Here is a 22685-nt window from a genome sequence, read left to right on the forward strand (position 1 = left end):
TACAAATAGTTCTATAACTTCTGAATTTGAACAAACTGAATCCATCACTAAAACCTTCCCCCCACAAAAACACCAGGCTCAGATGGCTTCGTTGATGAATCTATCACCATTTAAGGAAGGAATAACACTCTTAAGATTCTCCTAAGAATAAACCAAGACTGAGGGAAAATTTCTTCCTACTTTTGTGAGGGCTACATGATGTAGACAGCAAACTAAGAATGTGTAAGAAAGAAAATGCAGGTTAATTTCAAAGATCAAGGTAGATGCAAAAATCCTAAGAAAATATTAGCAAAACACCTCCATCGATATATAAAAATAATACAACATGATAAAATTGGGTTTATTCCAGTAATTGCAAGGTTGGCTGACCATTCAGAAAACTAATGTACTATAATTACCACATTAAAAAGTAAAGTAATAATGTCTTAAAGGATTTTAAAAGTAAAGGAAAAATATCACATAGTGCCTCAATAGATGATGAAATCTAAAGTCAATTTATAATTAAGACTTAGAAATGAACAGTTTGATAAAAGACTTATTAAGACTCAGAAACGAACAGTTTGATAAAAGAAAAACTCTAAAGCAAACATCACACTTAGTGGTGGAATGCTGAAATGTTCCCTTTGAGATTCGAAACCAGATTAGGATGATCACTCTCATCATGTCTATTTAACATTTTGCTGTAAATCCAAGATGCTGTGGTATGATAAGAAAAAGAAAATACACGGCCGAGTGCAGTGATTCACACCTGTAATCCCAGCACTTTGGGAGGCCAAGGCGGGTGGATCACAATGTCAGAAGATCGAGATCATCCTGGCTAACACAGTGAAACCCTGTCTCTACTAAAAATACAAAAAATTAGCTGGGCGTGGTGGCAGGTGCCTATAGTCCCAGCTACTCCGGAGGCTGAGGCAGGAGAATGGCATGAACCCGGGAGGCAGAGCTTGCAGTGAGCCAAGATCATGCCACTGCACTCCAGCCTGGGAGACAGAGCAAGACTCCATCTCAAAAAAAGAAAGAAAGAAAGAAAGAAAAAGAAAGAAAGAAAGAAAGAAAGAAAGAAAGAAAGAAAGAAAGAAAGAAAGAAAGAAAGAGAAAATACACAAAAACTGGAAAATAACAAACCTACTATTATAAATCCTAGACATTTTTATTAAATCCCAAAGAATCTACAAATAAAATCAGAGCCAGGAGTGGTGGCTCACATCTGTAATCCCAGCACTTTGGGAGGCTGAGGTGGGAGGATTGCTTGAACTCAGGAGTTCAAGACCTGCAATGAGACCTTGAGTCCACAAAAATTAAAAAATCAATCAAGTGTGGTGGTGTGGGCCCATAGTCCCAGCTAGTTGGTAGGCTAAGGCCCAAGAGTTTAAGACAAGCCCAGACAACATAGTAAGACCCTGTCTCCACAAAAAATAAAATAATAAGTCAGGCGTAGTGCTGTGGGTCTGTAGTCCCAGCTACCTGAGAGGCTGAGGTAGGAAGATTGCTTGAGCCTGGGAGGTCAAGGCTACAGTGAGCCATGATTGCACCACTGCACTACAGCCTGGGTGACATAGTGAGACCCTGTCTCTAAATTAATTAATTAATTATTTAAAATAAGAAATAAAGGAGTTTAACAAAGATAACTGCTACAAGGTCAATATACATAAATCAATTGCATCTCTATAACCAAAAACAACAGAAAATAAAAATGTTTTAGGAGATATCATTTACGATGGACCTCATGTGATCTGCCTGCCTCTACCTCCCAAAGTGCTGGGATTATAGGTGTGAGCCACCGCACCTGGCCTCACACTATACATTAAAAAAAAAAAAAAAATCAATTCCACATATAACTGTATAAAAAGAACACAGCAAACCTAAAGTGCTATCCTTAGAAAGGCCTGCTTGCAAGATGGGCCCTTTGCAGACATCTGTGAGTTTAGATTTCAGGAGGGTTCTCACCTTTAACTGATATGAGTGGCTCACATTGCCTAAACCACTGCACTAATATGGTTGATGCTACACACTTGCTTTTCTTCTGAAAATCTGGTATTTGCTAGGCAGAGGCTGCCTATGTGATCACACCCTAACAAAAACCCTGAATGCTGAGTCCCTAGTGAGCTTCCCTGGTTGACAACATTTTATATGCATTGTCACAATTTATTGTTGGGGAATTAAGCACATACTCTGTGACTTCACCAAGACAGAATCCTTGGAAAGCTTCCTCTGTGTCTGCTTTCCCTTGGACATCACCCCATGAGCTTTTTACCTTGCTCATTTCACTTTGAATCCTTTTGTTTCAATAAAACATAGCTATGAGCCCAGCTATACATTAAGTCCTGTGAGTCCTCCTGGTGAATCATCAAACCTGGCACTGGTCTTGGGAACCCCCAACACAATAATATAGTAAAATGTGTTGATGACCTAAATGTAAGGAAAGACTTAAACAGGACACAAAGAAGATCAACTATAAAAAAGATGATTAACACATTTGCTTATATAAAAATTAACCACTGCTGTTCAAGTATCATAAAGTGAGAAAGCAAGCCACAGGATAGGCAAAGACGTCTAAACAAAAGGCTTGTATCTCTAATATATAAAGAACTCCTACAAATTAATATAAAAAATAGAACAAAAGTTATTAAGATACTCAAAAAAGGCACTTCACAAAAGGTAATCTAAGTGGCCAATAAATATATGATAAACAGGTAAATGCAAATTAAGAGTAAGTGTGATGCCACTCTATTACATGTCTACCAGAAGATTACACCTGAAAAGACCCACAAAACCGTGTTGGGAAGGGCCGGGCACGGTGGCTCATGCTTGTAATCCCACCATTTTGGGAGGCTGAGGCGGGCAGATGGCTTTGAGCTCAGGAGTTCGAGACTAGCCAGAGCAACTTGGTGAAACCCAGTCTCCACACACACACAAAATAAATAAATAAATAAATTTGCTGGGCATGGCAGCACATTCCTGTAGTCCCAGCTACTTGGGAGGCTGAGGCAGGGGGCTCGCTTGAACCAGGGAGGCAGAGGTTGCAGTGAGCCACTGCACTCTAGGCATTGCACTCTAGCAAGGCTATGTATTAAAAAGAAATAAACCCTCAAGCTACTCAAGTTAAACATACACATCTATGTTTAACATCTATATTTAAATATACACATCTATGAACTTATGACCCAGCAATTTTACTTTTATATGAGCACCAGTGTTATAAACATTATTTGTAATAGCCCAAAATTGAAAATGCAAATAGCCATTAACAGAATGGAAAATAGTAGTGTGTTCACACAATGGACTTCTATACAGCAATGGAAATGAATGAATTTATAGCTATATGCCACAGAATCTCATGATGCTGAGTGAAAGAAGTCTTATGCAAAGGAAAATAATTGTATATCAAGTTCAAAAATGGGCACAACTAAATCAGAGACTATAGAGATGTATGCTAAGATAAATGGAACTCTAAATAAGACCAAATCAGGAGAGGGTTTGTGGTGTGTGCATGTGTGTGTCTACATGAGTGTGTGCGTGGCATGCACAACAGGAAGGAAGACGGTAATAACTGGAAGAGGTAAGGGGTGGAGCTTCCATGATTGGTCCTTTACCAGTTAGTCTGAAAAAGCACTGAACAAATATAATGAGCATTTTGACCCTATTGATGATAAAGGATTTTTAAAGAAACTTAAGACATAATCTTTTTAGATTTGAAAATGGAGGTCCAGAATGAAGCAGCAACATGCTCAAAGTCACAGAAATGTTAAAAGCCAGTCTAATCTTTATAGAAACCTCCTATATAATAAGAAGTTATAAAGTGCCCTGACAACATAAAAGAATTCTTCTGATGGCTTCGATAGTTTCAAAAGCAAATACAATTACAATTTACAAAGCTTAAAACCAATTTAATGCTTAAAAATGAAAACACACCTTTTCCCAAAAAACTGGGAAAATTTAGAGACACTAACATTTCTATTTGATCATAAATTACTTTTCCTCAGGTGAGCCCACATATATCTCCAGGGTTGAATTACTTTGTAACAAGATATGTATTCAAAATATGAAATGTTTTGAGAAATACCTGAAATAGAAGCAGCCATCTTCCTTGTCATTATCTTTTATTTTATTACAACTAAATGTTTCTGCCTAGAAAGGGGAGTAGGAGAGAAGGGGAGAGGGGAAAATGACAAAATTTAACATAGTATACTTAGGAGGAAAGCTTATTATATACCTAAACTGAATGCGTATCTGGATTCTATTTATAAACATACAGGTATATATACACACGTTTATATCTTCATAATACATGGAAGGTACAATGTGAGGTTAGTGACAGTGGAAAGACACCCCATTATTAAAAGACACACAGTAGAACTTCATGGTGATATTATTTAAAGATAATACCAACTTGATTGGACTGATGGTCTAAATTAAGCAAGCAAAGATTCAGGATTAATTAAGCAAGATAGTTTCCAAAACCAATGATTAAAATGAACCATAAATGTTGAAGTAGATTATTATATCAGGACACTGATAAACTTTAGTTCCCAATTTTAGATTTATTTCAGATCTGCATTATCCAGTATGGTAGCCAATGGCTATGTGTGACTACTGGGCACTTGAAATGTGGCTGGTCTGAACTGATATACAGTGTAAAATAAACACCAAATTTCATAGACTTGGTAAGATAAAAGAACGTAAAATCCCAGCAATAATTTTTAAACTATTGAATATATGTTGAAATGGTAACTTTTGATATATTAGGTTAAAAACATTAGAATTTTACTTATTTCTTTTTAGCTTTTAAATGTAGCTACTAGAAAGCAGAAACACCAGGTGTGATCTTTCCACTGGACAGCACTGTTCTAGACCCTCTAACTCTCCACTCTCTTTCAAGCAGTCTATCAACCCTATCTCTTTACTATCTCATTTTCTATATTATCCCCTCATATTTAATAGCTTCTGCCTTGTGCTACTGTCCTTCAGATGAAATAATTTTAATGTGTAGGCATCTTAAAATGTTAAGAAACATCACAATGTAGACTACTCTTTTTCAATAGCATCAATCTTTAATTTTGAAACATACATTGATGTAATTTCTTTAACCCCAAGGAATGAAGTAAATTCACTTCCATTTCTCAAATTTATATAACATCATATATTTACATTAAAGGAGACTTAGTTTTAAGTTAAATGTAAGAACTATTTTTAACTTCAAAAAATGCTTCCCATGACTCACATTTGCTGGGGGTCGGTTCCCACTGGTACACAGCTTCCACATTTTCATGGAAATACGTGCTGGATTAATGTTTTTAATGATACTGTCATCTTCAGAAATAACACTAATCATAAAATCTGTCATGGTAAACGTTAAAAAATTATCTCTTTCTAGTTCAATTAATGGATATGGTTAAATAATTGTATGCCTTAAAGCAAACATCTTATTTAAATGTTTAAAGCACACATGTTATTTAAATGTTAATACAATTCTGATGAAGAAATGTATAAATTCTAGCATACAAGACCAAAAAGACTAGAATGTATGTATACTCAGCAACTTAAGAGTTAGGCCAATTGGTCATAGCACTATATGCTTTATGTATTCCAAGAACAGAATATTTACTTTCTTGTATGATTTTCAATAGCATATAATAGCCAAAAGATCAATATATGTAATATTCCCATTATATTTACCACCTGTAACATTCATTTGGCACCTGTTATTAATTTTTTAATCACAGGAAATAGATCTCCCTGAAATAGATTTAAAACTTTATATATGGTATAGTCTACTTTATAGAGTAAAAAAAGCTATGTATACATGTAACTTAATTATTAAAAATTATTGTCAAAAATTTTTAAATCTAAACTTTGAGGTGCTTCATTCACTACTTAAAACTATGTATAGGGATTCATCCTTTTAAGAAAACAGAAGTCTTCCAGAAAATTATTTGTGTAAAACAAAAACTAATTTCCTATTGACTTAACATCTGCAACATGATATTGAAATCATTTGCTTCCCTGTCTCCTACATTAGACTGAGCACACTTAACCTAGGATAAGTAATTTATTCCACTAATGTACAAAGAAAATTATCATTATAGATTTATTTATGTATGTGAAATACTCACCAGTGAAAAGACCCCCTGCTAAGAAGGACGCATCTTTGTCATATTTAACATTGAGACGAACGGGTTTTTCTGGGTCTGGAAGAATCATTAACTTAATTATAGGTCCTTCTATGATACTTTTGTTATAGATGGCTTTAACCTGAAGAGTATGCTCTCCCCTAACAAAACAAAAGAGGAGAGGGGTTCAAATTACATTAGTTAATAACCTAAAAATTCTGAGACAATTTATGCAAAGTTCAACTCTTAGAAAAACCTCTCAACTTCTATTCAGTCCCAACTCTTGCCTAACATTAAACAGAAGGATAGTCATTAGCTGTAACTTCGGCAAGCAGTAAGAAAAACGAATCTCTATAACACCAACAACTATCAAACTTTTGGTTCTTACCTAGGGGCAAAAACACTGAATACTCCCAAATTAGCCCTGCCTTTCTCATCTGTTTTATGCTGTTGGTTTGAAGGCATGAGCTAAAAACAAAACAAAACAAAATGGTTAATTAGAAAATTCTAGAGATCAATCAAGTTCTTTTCTTCCATTACAATGTTCTTTCCCTCTATTCCTATTTTAAAAGCAGTATTTGCATACTTCTAAAATCTAAATTTTAAAAATCTGAACTAGTTGGAATAATGTAGTATGTAATGATATAATCCAAAGTAGAATAACAATCACTCATCTTGATCAATTTCACTAGAATTTAATGTATTTCAGTTACTAAGTTGCAGATTTCTAGTTCACTGTTTCAATATCACTGATAGATCAAATGAAGTTTGTTTACACAAACACAGAAGGTATATTCTAAAGCTGGGGCAGGTATAGGGGACTGCACTGGAGAAATATATACTGTACACACATACTCAAGTCAAAGCATCATAGCACTATCTTCATTCTTCATTTTTCTCTTGAAAGTCTACTCAGATACACTTCTCAAATTTTTGCTGCAATACTACATTCACAGTGATAACCAAGCTTTCACTTTCAAGAGATTAAGAATCAGTGGCCACATTTCCTAATAACTGGTCTAGAAGGGTCTCTCAGCCTTTTACAGATGGTTCTCCAGAAACTAGAATCATATCTTTATTCTGGGGTTGAAAATAATCATTGTCTAACTCTACTGGAAGCAAACATTCAGAATAACAGTGAATTTGTAGACCACAGTAGAAGAAAAATCAGACTTTCTCCCAAATCCTAAAACCCATCTCAACTTAATAGAACCTAAAGAGTAGGTAATAATGGTACATGCAGACAGGAAAAGCAATAGCTGAACAGGAAAAAATGAGAAAGGGTACTTGAAATGATAGGATGAAATCCTATGTTTATACCTGTCCCAATTACCCTCTGGTCCATTGTCTCTCAACCCATCTTTCTCAAAGTATGTCTCCCATCTGGGTATCAAATCCTTACTGCTAAGCCAGAGAAGTAAGTCTTTTCAGGTCTTATAGCGGCAGTATCATAGCCTCATTTAACAGACTCATTTAAAAACTCCAACTGTAATTACTATGAAAACAGGTCCATGTGTAACAAGCCATTCTTGGCACTTTAATCTTCCATACGACTTTTAAGATCACCTTTTCAGGTTCTGGGAAATCCCTATTGGGATTCTGATTGAACTATAAATAATTGCAAGAGAAACATCATCTTTACATGATATCAACTGGTTTCTCCATTACATTTATATTTATTTTTTATATGTGGAGGGATACTCAAGATTGTCTGAATATGACCCCAATTCCCTCTGGCTTGCTTAGCAACAACCTGGCTGGGACCAATGAATTCCCTTCAACCAACAGAAGAGACAGTATAAAAATACAACTTTATGGCCAGGCGCAGTGGCTCACACCTGTAATCCCAGCACTTTGGGAGACCAAGGCGGGTGGATCACCCGCGGTCAAGAGTTTGAGACCAGCCTGGCCAACGTGGTGAAACCCCGTCTGTACTAAAAATACAAAAATTAGCTGGGCATGATGGCACATGCCTGTAATCCCAACTACTCCGGAGGCGGAGGCAGGAGAATTGCTTTGAACCTGGGAGGCGGAGGTTGCAGTGAGCCAAGATCACGCCATTGCACTCCAGCCTAGGCGTTGCAGCGAGACTCTGTCTCAAAAAAAAAAAAAAAAAAAAAAATTTATACACACACACACACACACACACGCACACACAACTTTGCAAAGACTAGCGGCTTTTCCTCTTTCCCCTAGAAGGAGTGCCTCCAACTTTGCACCAGCTTTTCCTCTTTCCCCTAGAAGGAGTGCCTCCAACTTTGCACCAGCCACTAGATCCCATGCAGCTTCTCAATACTCATAGGAATAAATGATACCTAATCTTGAACTTTCTGGTAGTCAAGACTGTTCCCAAACTTTACAAGACCATGTTCATACTTGCCCCATAAAAAGAACAATAAAGGGCAGGAGCCTCACCCTAGAATATATCAGTATGTTCCAGTAGCTCTGCCCAGGATCTGGTAGCTCTCCATAAGATAAGTAGAGGATAGGTACCTGCAAGACTTTTTTTGTTTAGCCTCACCGTGTATGTTTCCCCAATAATGCCTGTTCCTTAATCCATTCTGTAGGTCACTGTGATATCTGTCTTCATTCACTTTGTCAGTGTTAATTATCTATTTATTCATCCTAATCTGAAATGCAAGTCTTACTAGCACTATATAAGAAACACTAAAACAGCCATAACTGTACAATGTTGGCCCCTTGTTGTACTACTGTAAGATATAAACTTTATTTCCTCAAAATAATTTAAAAAATTTTTGAGGTTTATTTACACTAAGCAATAATAAAGATTATGTAAAATATATTTTTTAGAAAAGAAGCAATATGACAGCTAAAGATACTATCATGAAAATGAAATCCAGAATTTTAAATGAAGATGTAAGGAAGTTTAAAACTTACCTTTAAATTGCTAGCTTTTGTAAGACTTATTTTAACGTGTTGTACCGGTGCTGGATTATCCCACTGATCACAAAGTTGAACAATAATAGGGTTCTGTAAATTTCTTCCATTAATCACTGGAATGGACTGAAAAGAATAGAAATATTTTAAGAAACACTAAAATATATGGGCCAAACAATGCAATTACTTGTATATTTGTGTAACGATCACTTAATTTATCTCTGTTCTATTTGCAAATGGCTTCTTTGGTCAATGAAAATGAACTTTTGAAAGCCAACTAAATTGTGTGACCCTCTTATCAAAATGATAAATGATCTGAAAAAAGAAAAAGCAACACCTGACATTACAGTCTTCCCTCAGTATCCACAGGAGATTGGTTCTAGACCCCAGTGGATACCAAAAGCTGCAGGTACTCTTTTATATAAAATTGCATAGTATTTACATATAACCTAAGCATACACTTGAAATCATCTTTAGATTACTTTTAACATCTAATACAATGCAAATGCTATGTAAGCACTAGAATGTGTTCAATAGAAACAGAAACCTATCTTTGGTTCTCAGATTTAGCATTGGCTGTAGTTTAGCTTCTCCCTCAGTCAATGTTCAGCTCTCTGCCATTGTGCATTAAAAGCAGTAACATGGCTTTCTAGCCCTTGGTTAAATAGGACTATTCACTGATGATCTACACTGTTTTGTTGATTTAAAATGCTTCTTGCTGTTTCCCCAGCTAGTATATAAGGCTGTATAAATCTAGAAATCTGCCTACTGACCTATTAATATTGGGCACATCAAAGGAAACACAGTGTTAAACAAGATACCTGACAAAAGCCCAATCCCCTGGGTCAACATTTTAAAAGTTTACAAAAGATGGAAGGGAACTAAAGGACAACTACAAAAAAAAACCTGATTTATCACCTCTCCTCTAACAAGAAAGTTCCTTCTGCTGCTTCTACCCCCTACTCTTAACTGAGGTAGTTGGTTACCAGATTATGGGAAAAGGCTGCTGAAAATGGAAAGAAAAATTAACAGTCTGCTATGAATAAGACATTATGAAAAAAACCAAACACCCTTGAGATTGGTTTAGTTATGTCGCTCTACCATAAAGTTTACACAGCTACAGCCATGTTCCCTCTGCCAAAGTTTATAAAAAGCTTGAATTTTGAAAACTGCTGAGTTTCCAAATGTAAACATACAGTATTTCATTCCTAATCAAATAACTGTTTACCCAAACTACCTTTAAAGGACAGTCTAAGTTTTTAAAGGACTCCTATCTACTTTTAAAGGTTATCTTTAAGTAAATGACTTGTAGTCCAAACTGCTAATGTTTTCTAGAAAATAGTAGAAAAAGCAAATTTCCAAAATCAAATGTCCATAAGCATTTTAATATCACATTTAATGTCACTTTTTAATACTGGCATGTTAATATTTCAGAATTTCAGTTTCCTCATTTACTTGTATTTTATTTTATTTTTTTTACTTTTTTACAGAAACAAATTATCACTATGTTGCCCCACCTGGTCTTGAACTCCTGGGCTCAAGCAATTCTTCCACCTTGGTCTCCCAAAGTGTTGGGATTACAAGGCATGAGCCACTGCACCTGGCCAGTTCCCTCATTTATAAAGAATAATATATGTATTTATTAATACACATCTATTTTTCTATTCATCATGTTTATGTATTATATCAGTTCCTCCTCTCTGCACAGATCCTATCAGGGGGAAGGTGGGTCAGCAATTAAATTAGAAAACTTAGAAAAATTAGATATCAAATAATCATTTTTCTAGCCTCATCTATATATAACCATATCTCAGGAGACTGATATATTAGTTTATGTTTTATTTTAAATTTCTGGATTATTACGGATCTACAAATAACTCTTATAATAAATTTTTGAGCTAACAAGCTGTCACTATTTTTTATATTTGTCCCCCAAAACGATATAAGACAAACATGTCCAGATTTTTTCCACCTCAAAACTGTTCCACACAACTGTTCCAGGTAATAGTCAATCAACAAATACTTCACTGGCATCAGTAGGTATAAAAAGTGGGTTAATTTATGTTTTGTAAGTGCTCCCAGAAAAAAAAAAATGCACTGGCTTTTCAGTAAAACCCTTTAGTCAACACACTATTATTCTAAAAACTGTGTTTTATAAAGCACACTGTCATAACCAGTTTATCTGCTTTTTAAACTCACAAGTGAAAAAGATCAATCTCAAACTAAGGCATGAGCATGTTAACCTTTCTTAGATGACCTGCCCCTTTACTAAGATAAATTCACCTACTACCATGATTGTGTGACTTCATTTTCTTTTACAGAAAACATGGGCTGGGAACGGTGGCTCACACCTGTAATCCCAGAACTTTGCGAGAATGAGGCAGAAGAATTGCTTGGGCCCAGGAGCTCAAGATCAGCTTGGTCAACATGGTGAAACCCAGTCTCTATTAAAAATAAATAAATTTTTTAATTTTTTAAAATAAAACTTGTTTCAAAGTTAGCTATCACATCAACAGTTAAAGTCCTGGCCGGGTGCAGTGGCTCATGCCTGTCATCCCAGCACTTCGGGAGGCCAAGGCGGACATATCGCCTGAGGTCAGGAGTTTGAGACCAACCATAGCCAACAGGTGAAACCCTATCTTTACTTAAAATACAAAATTAGCCGGGAATGGTGGCACATGCCTGTAATCCCAGCTACTTGGGAGGCTGAGGCAGGATAATCGCTTGAACCCAGGAGGTGGAGGTTGCAGTGAGCCAAGATCGTGCCAATGCATTCCACACTCCAGCCTGGGTAACAAGAGTGAAACTCTTTCAAAACAAAAACAAAACAAAACAAAACAAACAAAAAAAAACATTAAAGCCCTGCTATTCCATAAGCAAATGTCAGAATCTGGACATTTTAAAACTAGAATTCCATCAAAGGATACAAAATTTCAGTTAGGAGTATTAAGTTCAAAAGATCTATTGTATGATGATGACTACAGTTAATAGTATATCACTATTCTTCAAAACTGCTTCATCTATTGCATGTCCTTTCCGTGACAAGATGATTCTTCAAAACTGCTAAGAGAATAGATTTCAAATGTTTTCACCACAAAAAAAAGTATGAGAATATGTGCGTTAATTAGCTTGATTTAGCCATTCCACAATGTATACATATTTCAAAATATGTTGTACACAATAAATATGTACAATTTTTGTCTGTCAATCAAATTAGAATTCTGAAACTTCAGTAAAAAAAAAATCAACAGATTTGACAGACATTTACAAAATTAGTATTTAAAATTTAAGTACTTGCATAGGAAGGCATACTGAAGTATTTACGGATATGACTTGGTGTCTGAGATATGCTTTTAAAAACTCCAATAAAAAGTTATTAGATTAGTATAAGAAAACAAAGAACAAAATTGGCAAAAATCAGTAAGTGTAGAAACTAGGTAATTGGCACATGGGAGTTTGCTACACTATTCTTTTTATTTTTATGCATGTTTGAAATCCTCTGTAATGTAGTTTTTAAGATCTGAATTATTACACTCATTATTTTTAACAAATGAGGACACAATGATGAATCAAATAACAAAGTATTAAGACTCACATTACCTTGCTTTTTTGTTATTTTTACTGTTAACAACTGTTAGTTGTTACTTCAGCAACAAAATATATCTATTCTGATTCACTGACAATCTGAAAGTAATAAGCCATATGATATTAAATTCTTTCAGTGAAGACATGAAGTGACTTACCTCCTTTAGTTCTGGCCAGTCTATAAGGAGAAGTTTAGCAGGAGGTCCAGAAATTAGTTGCACTCGAATAAAGTCAGAAAACTCGCGCCAAGTAAAACAAAGATCCTTATTTCCAGGAGGACCTGGAATAAATTTGATGCCTCTTACACTTATACTCTGTGTGTTTTCCTAGTGAGGAAAAGTACATTGAGAAAGACAGGAGGTATCACTTAGTGTTCAGAAAAACAAAATAAAATGTTTTGTCATTAACCCACGGGCGTACAGATGTGTTTCTTGGTAACATGACAAAATAAATAGCACCCATGCAATAATGGCATGCCATACATTTTATTTTCAAGAGAGGAGAAACTGAATTTTTTCTTTCAAGGGGTAGGGGATCTAAAAGGTTCTGGCAATGTCTCTTTATCTTTTCTTAATTTCCCTCTTCTTTATACTTCCTCCTTTCTGCTACCTGAATAGCTTTTATACTTGTTCTTTCCCTCTGTTTGCAACATTATTTACCAGATATACACACTGTTTTTCTTTAGATTTTTGTACATGATACCTTAATAAGAGGCTCTTCCCTGATCACCTTACTTATTGGCATACTATCTATCCCCTTCTTTACTTCATTCTTCTTACCTCTTATTTCTTATCTATTGCATGTTCTCTCCATGACAAGATGATTTCCACAAGGGCAGGAGCTTTGATTTGTCACTACTCAATCTCTATTACTTAAAATAATGCGTAACACATCATATTAATGAGAATCAATGAAACTAGCCTATAATCTTTGCAATATGACTGAATGATTCCACACTGGCGTGAGTGCTGCAGTATTTGTATTTTAATGGTGACCCTTGATGATTTATTCATCTTAAATTTCTGCTAGGTACAAATCTACTTCATCAAAATTTTATTTTTGTTTCTGGGCTGCTGTAACAATATTTCAGCAAAATTTTAAAATCAGGCCAGGCACAGTGGCTCCTGACTATAATCCCAGCACTTTACGAGGCCAAGGTGGAAGGATCCCTTGAGCCCAGGAGTTCACGACCAGCCTGGGCAACACAGTAAGACCCCGTCTCTACAAAAAATTTTAAAATTAGCCAGGTGTAGTGGCATGCGTCTATAGTCCCAGCTAGTTGGGAGGCTCTGGTGGGAGGATCACTTGAGCCCAGGAGGTTGAAGCTACAGTGAGCCATATTCAGAACACTGCACTGCACTCCAGCCTGGGCAAAAGAGTGAGATCCTGTTTCGGAAAATTAAATAAATAAATCAGAGAGAAAACTTCATGTTTTATGTTCTCAAACAATGATCTGTAGAACAGAATATTTTATGTAAAAAGTCACTGTAAAATAATCAAAATTAATCTCTCCGAAAAGCCCAATAAGCACAGAAGAATTTTTCAATATTCAGAAAACTAATTAAATAGATATTCCTTAGTAAAATGTACTGAAGTTCAAAATATGTAAAGTCTATCTTAGGGTTCCAAATTTGATAGCTCTTCTGAACCAAAAGCCCTTCTGAAGGGGTGATTTCTTTTTAAAGTCATGTTGGAAGTTGTTCTGGTTTTATTTCAAATCTTAGAAATGAAATTGCATTTACAAATTGTAGATGGGTACAAACAGAATTAAATACACAATTCTGAAAATGAGCCAAGATAGTAAACGTCAATTACAGAAAGACAGAAGTAGAAAAAAAGTCCACTTGGCTGGAGAGTAAAGAGCTATGGAGAGAGAAAGGGGTGAGATCATGGTAGGGTGGAATACTATAGGTATTACAGGCCATACTAAGGCAATGGATTTCAAATGCAGTAGAATGTAACATGCTGATAGGTCTAATGGGTAGCATGAGAACTGAAAATTGACCCCTGGATTTGGTCAGGTAGAACAGAGCAGAAAAACATGATCAGAGTGGCTTGCTACAGAATGACAGAAAAGGATGTGAAAACATACAACTCTTCCAAGGAGTTTTACTATAAAATGGAGGAGGGCAGTAGATGGACAGGAATACAGGGCCAAAGGAAGCTTTGCTGGCTTTTCTGGAGGGATTTTTCCTTTTGTTTGTTTAAGATGAGAGACATTCCAGCATGTTTACATGCTGGTGGGACTGCTCTAGTGGAAGAGATAACTGAAGATGTAGGAAGACAGGTTATAATTTAGGAGCAATTAGGAGCCTGTGCGCAGAGTGATAGGAAGCAGGGATTGTTTATTCATAACAGGAGCGCATTTATTTTCTGATTTCATCTACGTGTAGGGTGAAGCTAGAAAATGGAAGAAACTAAAAGTCAAAGAGCATATTTTATCATTGTGGAGGGAACAAAATATCATTCAAAGTTCCGCAGCAGTGAAAATGATGCTCGACATTAGAAAATAGCAGAACAGATTACTGGAGACAGAAACTCTAGTTAGAAGGGAAACATGGAAGTTATTTTTGTGACTGCTCTGTTAAGAAAAAGTGTAATAGAGACTCTCAAAGGAGGAAAAGTTTTAAAAAGCATTCAATGATCTAAATGAATTTAACTTCCCTTTGACCTGAGAGATCTTCTCTCTCACCCACTGTGGACTACTACCGGCAGGTTCCTTGAAGACCCAACTCCAGCATGTCCTTTTCCCTAAAGCTGTCTTTACCTCTCTAAGCAGAGTACAGCATGCTTGTTTGTTTTAGACTGAAAGAATTCCACCAGAGTTTTTATTTTTTAAGCTAACATGAATTAAGTGCACAGTTGCAAACCTTTATAATGATTTTTCTCCTCATCATCCTGTTAATACAGGGTTTAAACATCAAGTAATTTTATTTAAACAGCTACTATGAAAAGCTATCAAAAAAATCTATATACCACAATCTTTATGGATAAAATGGTATGATGTCTGGAATTTGCTTCAAAATGATATGGTATGGGAGAATGATGACTGTTGAAGATGATGGGAACACGAGAAATACTCATTCTATGTTTATTTCTGCATATGTTCAAACTTTTTCAAGTTTTTACAATGCCTTTTATGACTTTTCAATTTAAAAACTAAAATCAAACTTTTTTCTTATACTAGTTTTTCCCAAACTTTTTGTTAGACATATAACAATGAATAAATCAAACCAAAATGGTATAGAAAGTAGCCATACCTGAAAGGTTGTTTTCAAATTTGAGCTATCAAGTCCAACCCCAGCAATTGACAAAGAAGATAAAGAACTTGGTGAAAATGCTTGAATCTGATTTCCGTACTGATCCGTAATTATTATAACTAAAAAAGGGGGAAGTTTTATTTTAGTATTATCTTTTAATAGAAGATATAAATATCTACAATACACTATAAAAACATGCTTAGAAACTTACTCTTTGTTCTCTTACTGAGTAATTTTTGGTACAAAAATAATTATACTCATTTTTTAAATTCACGACAAAATAAACATCAAGAATTTACATAAGCATATTTTCAACTACATTTAACACGATGCTAATGTTAATCAGATTTTTTTACCATGAAAATTTGAAGATAATATTTTAATGTAATTTTCTAGATATAAGAAAAAATACATAGGAATCCATTCATACATGTATGTTATACTTTTATGTTTAAAAAAGAATTTTTTAACCCAAATGCCCATCAATGATAGACTAGATAAAGAAAATGTGGCAAATATACACCATGGAATACTATGCAGCCATAAAAAATGATGAGTTCATGTCCTTTGCAGGGACATGGATGAAGCTGGAAACCATCATTCTCAACAAACTAACACAGAAACAGAAAACCAAACACCACATGTTCTCACTCTTAAGTGCGAGTTGAACAATGAGAACACATGGACACAGGGAGGGGAACATTACACACCAGGGCCTGTCGGGGAGTCGGGGCTAGGGGAGGGACAGCATTTAAGAGAAATACCTAATGTAGATGACGGGTTGATGGGTGCAGCAAACCACCATGGCACGTGTATACCTATGTAACAAACCTGCATGTTCTGCACATGTACCCCAGAACTTAAAGTATGATGTAAAAAAAAAAAAAGAATTTTTTTAGGAGTACAGTATCACTATTTTGTCCAGGCTGGCCTCAAACCCCTTGGCTCAGGCAATCCCCTCGCCTCAGCCTCCCGGGTAACTGGGACTACAGGCATGTGTACCATGCCAAGCTTACTTTATACTTTTATTATTAACTTCTAACTAGTAATATTACTTCTAACAAAAGACAAGATTTTTTTTCGACAAAATGTGTTTGTCAAACTGATTTTAAAGCTATGTCAGCCTGGGCAAAGATAATGAAAATACTTCAATCTTATCTGACAATAGATTTTATACCAGTAACATTATATGAACCCAAAAGCTTTCCTTTCAGATTACGTATCTAAAACATCCATGGAAGGAAACATCACAGAAGATTTTTTTGTTGTTTGTTTTTTAAAGCAAGCCATACTAACCTACTTCTCCTTGAAGCTCTTGGCCCATCTGTACTGTTTTTCCTCCTTTCATTTCACATTTTAAATGTTTAGGTTCATCAGGAAGTGGTCTGAAATTGTTTAACAAGTTAGAAGTCTTTAGTGACACCATTAATTGAAGTAGTTCCAACATGCTACAGAATAACACATATATAATGTTCATATCCAATAACTGAAATACGATAACACTCCTTCAAATAACTGTTTAATTTATATAATCTGCTATTAATCCAAAAGAAAATAGGAAAAAGACACTTTGCAAAGATAGTAGAGAATATGGACCAAAAACTTACAGACATGTTAAGTCACAGTATTTACGCTGGATTAAAAGGAAATTATGACAAGAAAACAGATGAGTTAACAACTCATTGAGAGATCTCATTACGGTCAGAATGCAGTACATTTGAAAATTCTATCTCAAAAACAGAACTATCCTAAGTGTTGGGAAAAGTATAGAAATGGGTAGAGGAATTAAAGTGCAAGAGGTTATTGGAAAAGAGGTGGCCAAGAAATAGATAGGCCAGTGTAAAGGTTTTTTTTACACATTCACTTAATTCTGTCCCTTCAATATGAGTTCTACATATTAACTCTGGTTGGACTCCCAGCTTTAAAAATTCTCACTAAGCAATGAAAGGATTTTTCCTTCTGAACAACACTGACTGATCACACTGTATCTTTTGTATTTTTCACGTCTTTGTCATTTTGCAGGTGTTTTCACTGTTACTGGCACTAAACTTTCCTTTAATGAAGGTTCCAGCTACTAGAAGGCCAATTCAGTGCAAGATTACAGTGATAACAAAAATTAATTGCTATCACCAATGACACTTTATTCCAAAGACAATCTATTATATTTCATAGAAACCGTAATATTTTTACATTAAAAACAACTTTCATATATGTGCAATGGAGGACAGTATTTTGTTGCCATAGGCTGCAAAATATAATGAGTCCACAAACCTTACTGTAAACGCACTTTCCAAAGACACATGATCATCTTGGAATGAAACCTGGCAATAGCGCATATCTTTTACAGATGTTGGTACTTGCACATCAGGAAGCAGACCCTGTAGCAAGTGTTCTTTGTTAATCTCAGGAGTCCAATTAACCTAGGAGAAAAAGAGATATTTAACAATAATAAAGCTTCGTCTGTCTAATGTTCTCTTACTGCCACTTATCTTACTCTTAAAACTACATTATAATCCGTCTTCTTCACCCCCAAGAAAAAAGTCTCTTTATGGTCAGAAATGGTGTGGTTCATATACTAATATGATACAAAGGCATCCTCTTTGTCTTTGTTGTTAATATTGCCCTATTTTTTAGTGAGATAAAATAAAAATTTTTAAGTCATTTCTTTAGAGCTCTGCCACAAAAGTATCACTGTGGCCATTATCGTTTAAAAGTAACATATAAATCAGATCATGTGATTAATTCTGAAAAGCAATATTCAATTATTTTTTGAAAAGAATCCTATTTATGGGAAGGCTTTCAATGAGATCTAGGTGGACGTTATTCTTAGCAAGGTGAGAAAAAAGAAGTTTGATCTAACTTTCTGGCCATACTTTGGCCTTAATCTCTTCTTAGGTGTTTTTAGTTCTGTATTAATTTATACCTCTTACATTCCATATTTTGTCACTTAATCCATACTTTTTCAAGTTGTTTGCTCTACTCTGTACTTACTTTTAAACTCCCAATACTTTCTATTTAAGAATTCTGACCTCAACTTTCTCTCTACTTTTATTTAGCCTTCTATAGTTGTGATTTTAAAATCACTCATATTCTATTTTTATTTTTGGTTTTTATAGACAAGGTCTCGCTCTGTAGCCCAGGTTGGAGTGCAATGATCATAGCTCACTGGAGCCTCCAATTCCTGGGCTCAAGCAATGCTCCTGCCCCAGTCTCATGAGTAGCTGAGACTACAGGCATGCACCACCAGGTCTGCCTAATTTTTTGTTGAGATGTGGTCTCACTATGTTGCCCAGGCTGGTCTTAAACTCCTGGCCTCCAGCAATCCTCCCACCTCAGCCTTTCAAAGTGCTGGGATTACATGTGTGAGCCACCACATCTGGCCTTAAAATCACTAATAGTCTTTTTTAAAAAAATTTCTAAATTACACTTTATTTTTCCTCTACTTTTAGGTTCAGTAGGTACATATACAGGTTTGTTACATGGATAAATTGCATGTCACTGAGATTTGGTCTATGAGTTATCTCATCACCCAGGTAATGAGCATAGTACCCAACAGGTAGTTTTTCAACCCCTGCTCCTCTATTACCCTCCCCTTTTTTGGAATCTCCAGTGACTACTTTTCCTATATTTTTATGTCCATGTGTATTTAATGTTTAGCTCCCACTTTTAAGTGAGACCATTCAGTATTTGGGTTCCTGTTCCTGCATTAATTCACTTAGGATAATGGCCTCCAGCTGCATCCATGTTGCTGCAAAGGACATGATTTTGTTCTTTTTTATGGCTGTGTAGTATTCTGTGGTGTATTTTCTTTATCCAATCCACTACCGACAGGCACCTATGTCTTTGCTGTTGTGAATAGTGCTGGGATAAACAGAAAACTGCATGTATATTTGGTGAAATGGTATATTTTCCTTTGGGTATATATACAGTAATGGTATTGCTGGTTCAAACGATAGTTCTATTTAAGGTTGAGAAATCTCCAAACTGCTCTCCACAGTGGCTGAACTAATTTACAGTCCAACCGACAGTGCATAAGTGTTCCCTTTTCTCCAAAACCTTGCCAACATCTGTTATTTTTTGATGTTTTAAATATAGACATTCTAACTGGTGTGAGATGGTATCTCTTTGCTTTTGACTTGCATTTCTCCATGATTATGATTATGATGTTGAACATTTTTTCACATATTTGCTGACCACATGTATGTCTTCTCTTAACAAGTTATCTATTCATATCCTTTGCCCATTTTTTAAATGGGGTTGTTTTTTGCTTGTTAAAGTTCCTTATAGATTCTGGATATTAGACCTTTTTAGAATATATAGCTTGTTAATATTTTTTACCATTCTGTAGGCTGTCTGTTTACACTGTTGGTAGTTTCTTTTGCTGTGCAGCTGTTTAGTTTGATTAGGTCCCACTTGTCAATTTTTGTTTGTGTTGTAACTGCTTTTGGGGACTTGGTCATAAATTCTTTGCCAGGGCCGACATCCAGAATGGCTATTTCCTAGGTTTTCTTCTAGAATTTTTATGGTTTGAAGTTTTACATTTAAGTCTTTAATCCATCCTGAGTTAATTTTTGTATATGGTAAAAGGTAGGGATCCACTTTCATTCTTCTGCATATGGCTAGCCAGTTATCCCGGCACCATTTATTGAATAGGGAGTCCTTTCCCATTGCTTGTTATTGTCGCCTTTGTCAAAGATCAGATAGCTGTATGTGTAGTTTTATTTCTGGGCTCTCTAACCTCCTCCATTGGTCTATGTGTTTGTTTTTGTACCAGTAGCATGCTGTTTTGGTTACTGTAGCTCTGCAGAACAGTTTGAAGATGGGTAGTGTGATGCCTCTCATTTTGTTATTTTTGCTTAGGATTAATCACTTTGGCTATTTGAGCTCTTTTTTAGTTCCATCTGAATTTTAGAATAGCTTTTTTCCAATTCTGTGAAAAATGACAGTAGTTTGATAGGAACAACACTGAATCTGTAGATTGCTTTGGGCAGTACGGTCACTTTAATGATACTAGTTCTTCTGACTCATGAGCATGAAATGTTTTTCCCTTTTTTAGGTATCATCTATGATTTCTTTCAGTAGTGTTTTGCAGTTCTCCTTGCAGAGATCTTTCACTTCCTTGGTTAGATGTATTCCTAGGCATTTTGTGTTTTTTGTGGCTACCGTAAATGGGACTGTGTTACTGATTTGGCTTTCAGCTTAAAACGTAGTACAGAAATGCTACTGGTTTTTGTATACTGATTTTGCATTCTGAAACCCTACTGAAGTCGTTTATCAGCTCCAGGAGGATTCTGCCAGAGTCTTTAGTGTTTTCTAGGTATAGAATCATCTCCACAATGAGGAGACAGTTTGACTTCTTTTCCTATTTGGACACCTTTTATTTTTCTCTTGCCTGATTGCTCTGGGTAGAACTTCCAATAGTTGAATAGAATTGGTGAGAGCAGGAATCCTTGTCTTGTTCCAGTTCTCAAGGAGAATGGTTCCAGTTTTTGCCTGTTCAATATTATGTTGGCTGTGGGTTTGTCATGGATGGTTCTCATTATCTTGAGGTGTGTTCTTCAATGTCCAGTGATGGCTTTTATCACTAAGGGATGTTGGATTTTATCAAAAGCATTTTCTGCGTCTATTGAAACCATATTAAATAATACGGTTTTAATTTTGTTTATGTGGTGAATCACACTTTATTTGCGTATATTCAGGGTTGGTTCAACCCTGAATCTCAAAAATAAAGCCTACTTGTTCGTGGTGAATTAACTTTTTTTTTTGAGATGAGTCTTGCTCTGTCTCCCAGGCTGGAGTGCAGTGGCGCAATCTTGGCTCACTGCAAACTCTGACTCTCGGGTTCAAGCAATTCTCTCTCTCAGCCTCCTGAGTAGCTGGGATTACAGGTGCCCGCCACCATGCCTGGCTAAATTTTTGTATTTTTCTAGTAGAGATGGGGTTTCACCATCTTGGCCAGGCTGGTCTTGAACTCTTGACCTCGTGATCCACCTGCCTCGTCCTCCCAAAGTGCTAGGATTACAGGTGTGAGCCACCACGCCTGGCCCGTGGTGAATTAACTTTTTAATGAAAATCACTAATATTCTGTTTCCTAGTTTATGCTCCTCTAATGTTTTTAGTTACCTTTTTATCTTTTAAAACCATCTTTAGTCTCTGTTCTTTGTTGTATTAAAAAAAAAGGAAAATAAGCAAGCAAGAGTTCCACAAAAAAGATAAAAGGTTTTCCTCACTCACCCTGGCTGCGTACTCCCCTCAATAGATTCCCCAGCTCAGTTCAGGCTGACTTCCTTGTATCTTGGCTTAATTCTCTCAACACTACAAAACCACTGTAAAGGCTGTACATTCAACTTAAGTAAAAAGGAGTACTCACTATCTTTTACTGTCAATGAAGAAGTGCACAGACATACATAATTACAAAATTAGAGGCAAAATGTGTCAAATGCAGGCAACAACCTTAGAGAAGGTATGATAGGGAGAGGCTCTCCAGTCAGTTTTTCTTAAACTTCTTAAGAGAGGAGGAAATGGAAGCATGATTGTGAGAAAGCAAGGAAATAGTTCAGAAGCCACATCCCTGGCACCACTATCAAACCACTACTTACCTTCAAATCTGCTTATAGAGATAAAAATGTCTTACCTCCTTTCCAAGCAGAATCAGAATTATTTCTATCTCAATTCTCTCTTCCCTCATTATGAAGGGGAAAAAAAGCTGGCTAGAACAAGCATTGTTCCAAATAAGATTTTAAAACTCAGGTCAGTTGAACCCGTGGCTAAATAATCCTTTTGAATTACCAGATCTTATGTTTAGAAACACAAGATGGGTATGGTGTATACC

At 35.8% G+C, this 22685-nt stretch overlaps 1 protein-coding gene across 10 annotated transcripts in view; it reads right to left on the reverse strand.

The window, feature by feature from the left end:
- Nucleotides 1-22685, reverse strand: part of SMCHD1 (structural maintenance of chromosomes flexible hinge domain containing 1) — a 147859-nt gene that overhangs the window by 47002 nt on the left and 78172 nt on the right. For 7 of the 10 annotated variants that reach the window (XR_010151858.1, XR_008540621.2, XM_016933404.4 and 4 more), the window contains 9 exons: nucleotides 18125-18273; nucleotides 17150-17301; nucleotides 15854-15972; nucleotides 12752-12919; nucleotides 9009-9134; nucleotides 6499-6578; nucleotides 6114-6271; nucleotides 5222-5337; nucleotides 4064-4128 (listed from right to left, as the gene is read on the reverse strand). Coding sequence is in view for 7 of the 10 variants with exons in the window: in XM_016933404.4 (XP_016788893.1) it covers nucleotides 4064-4128; nucleotides 5222-5337; nucleotides 6114-6271; nucleotides 6499-6578; nucleotides 9009-9134; nucleotides 12752-12919; nucleotides 15854-15972; nucleotides 17150-17301; nucleotides 18125-18273 (1133 nt within the window). In the remaining 3 variants the exon portion in view is untranslated. The remainder of the gene's footprint in view (nucleotides 1-4063; nucleotides 4129-5221; nucleotides 5338-6113; nucleotides 6272-6498; nucleotides 6579-9008; nucleotides 9135-12751; nucleotides 12920-15853; nucleotides 15973-17149; nucleotides 17302-18124; nucleotides 18274-22685) is intronic. The other 3 variants (XR_010151859.1, XM_512045.8, XM_054671725.2) reach the window with 1 other exon arrangement.

The sequence above is a fragment of the Pan troglodytes genome, chromosome 17 (genome assembly GCF_028858775.2).
Source record: "Pan troglodytes isolate AG18354 chromosome 17, NHGRI_mPanTro3-v2.0_pri, whole genome shotgun sequence".
In the NCBI taxonomy this organism is placed as follows: domain Eukaryota; kingdom Metazoa; phylum Chordata; class Mammalia; order Primates; family Hominidae; genus Pan; species Pan troglodytes.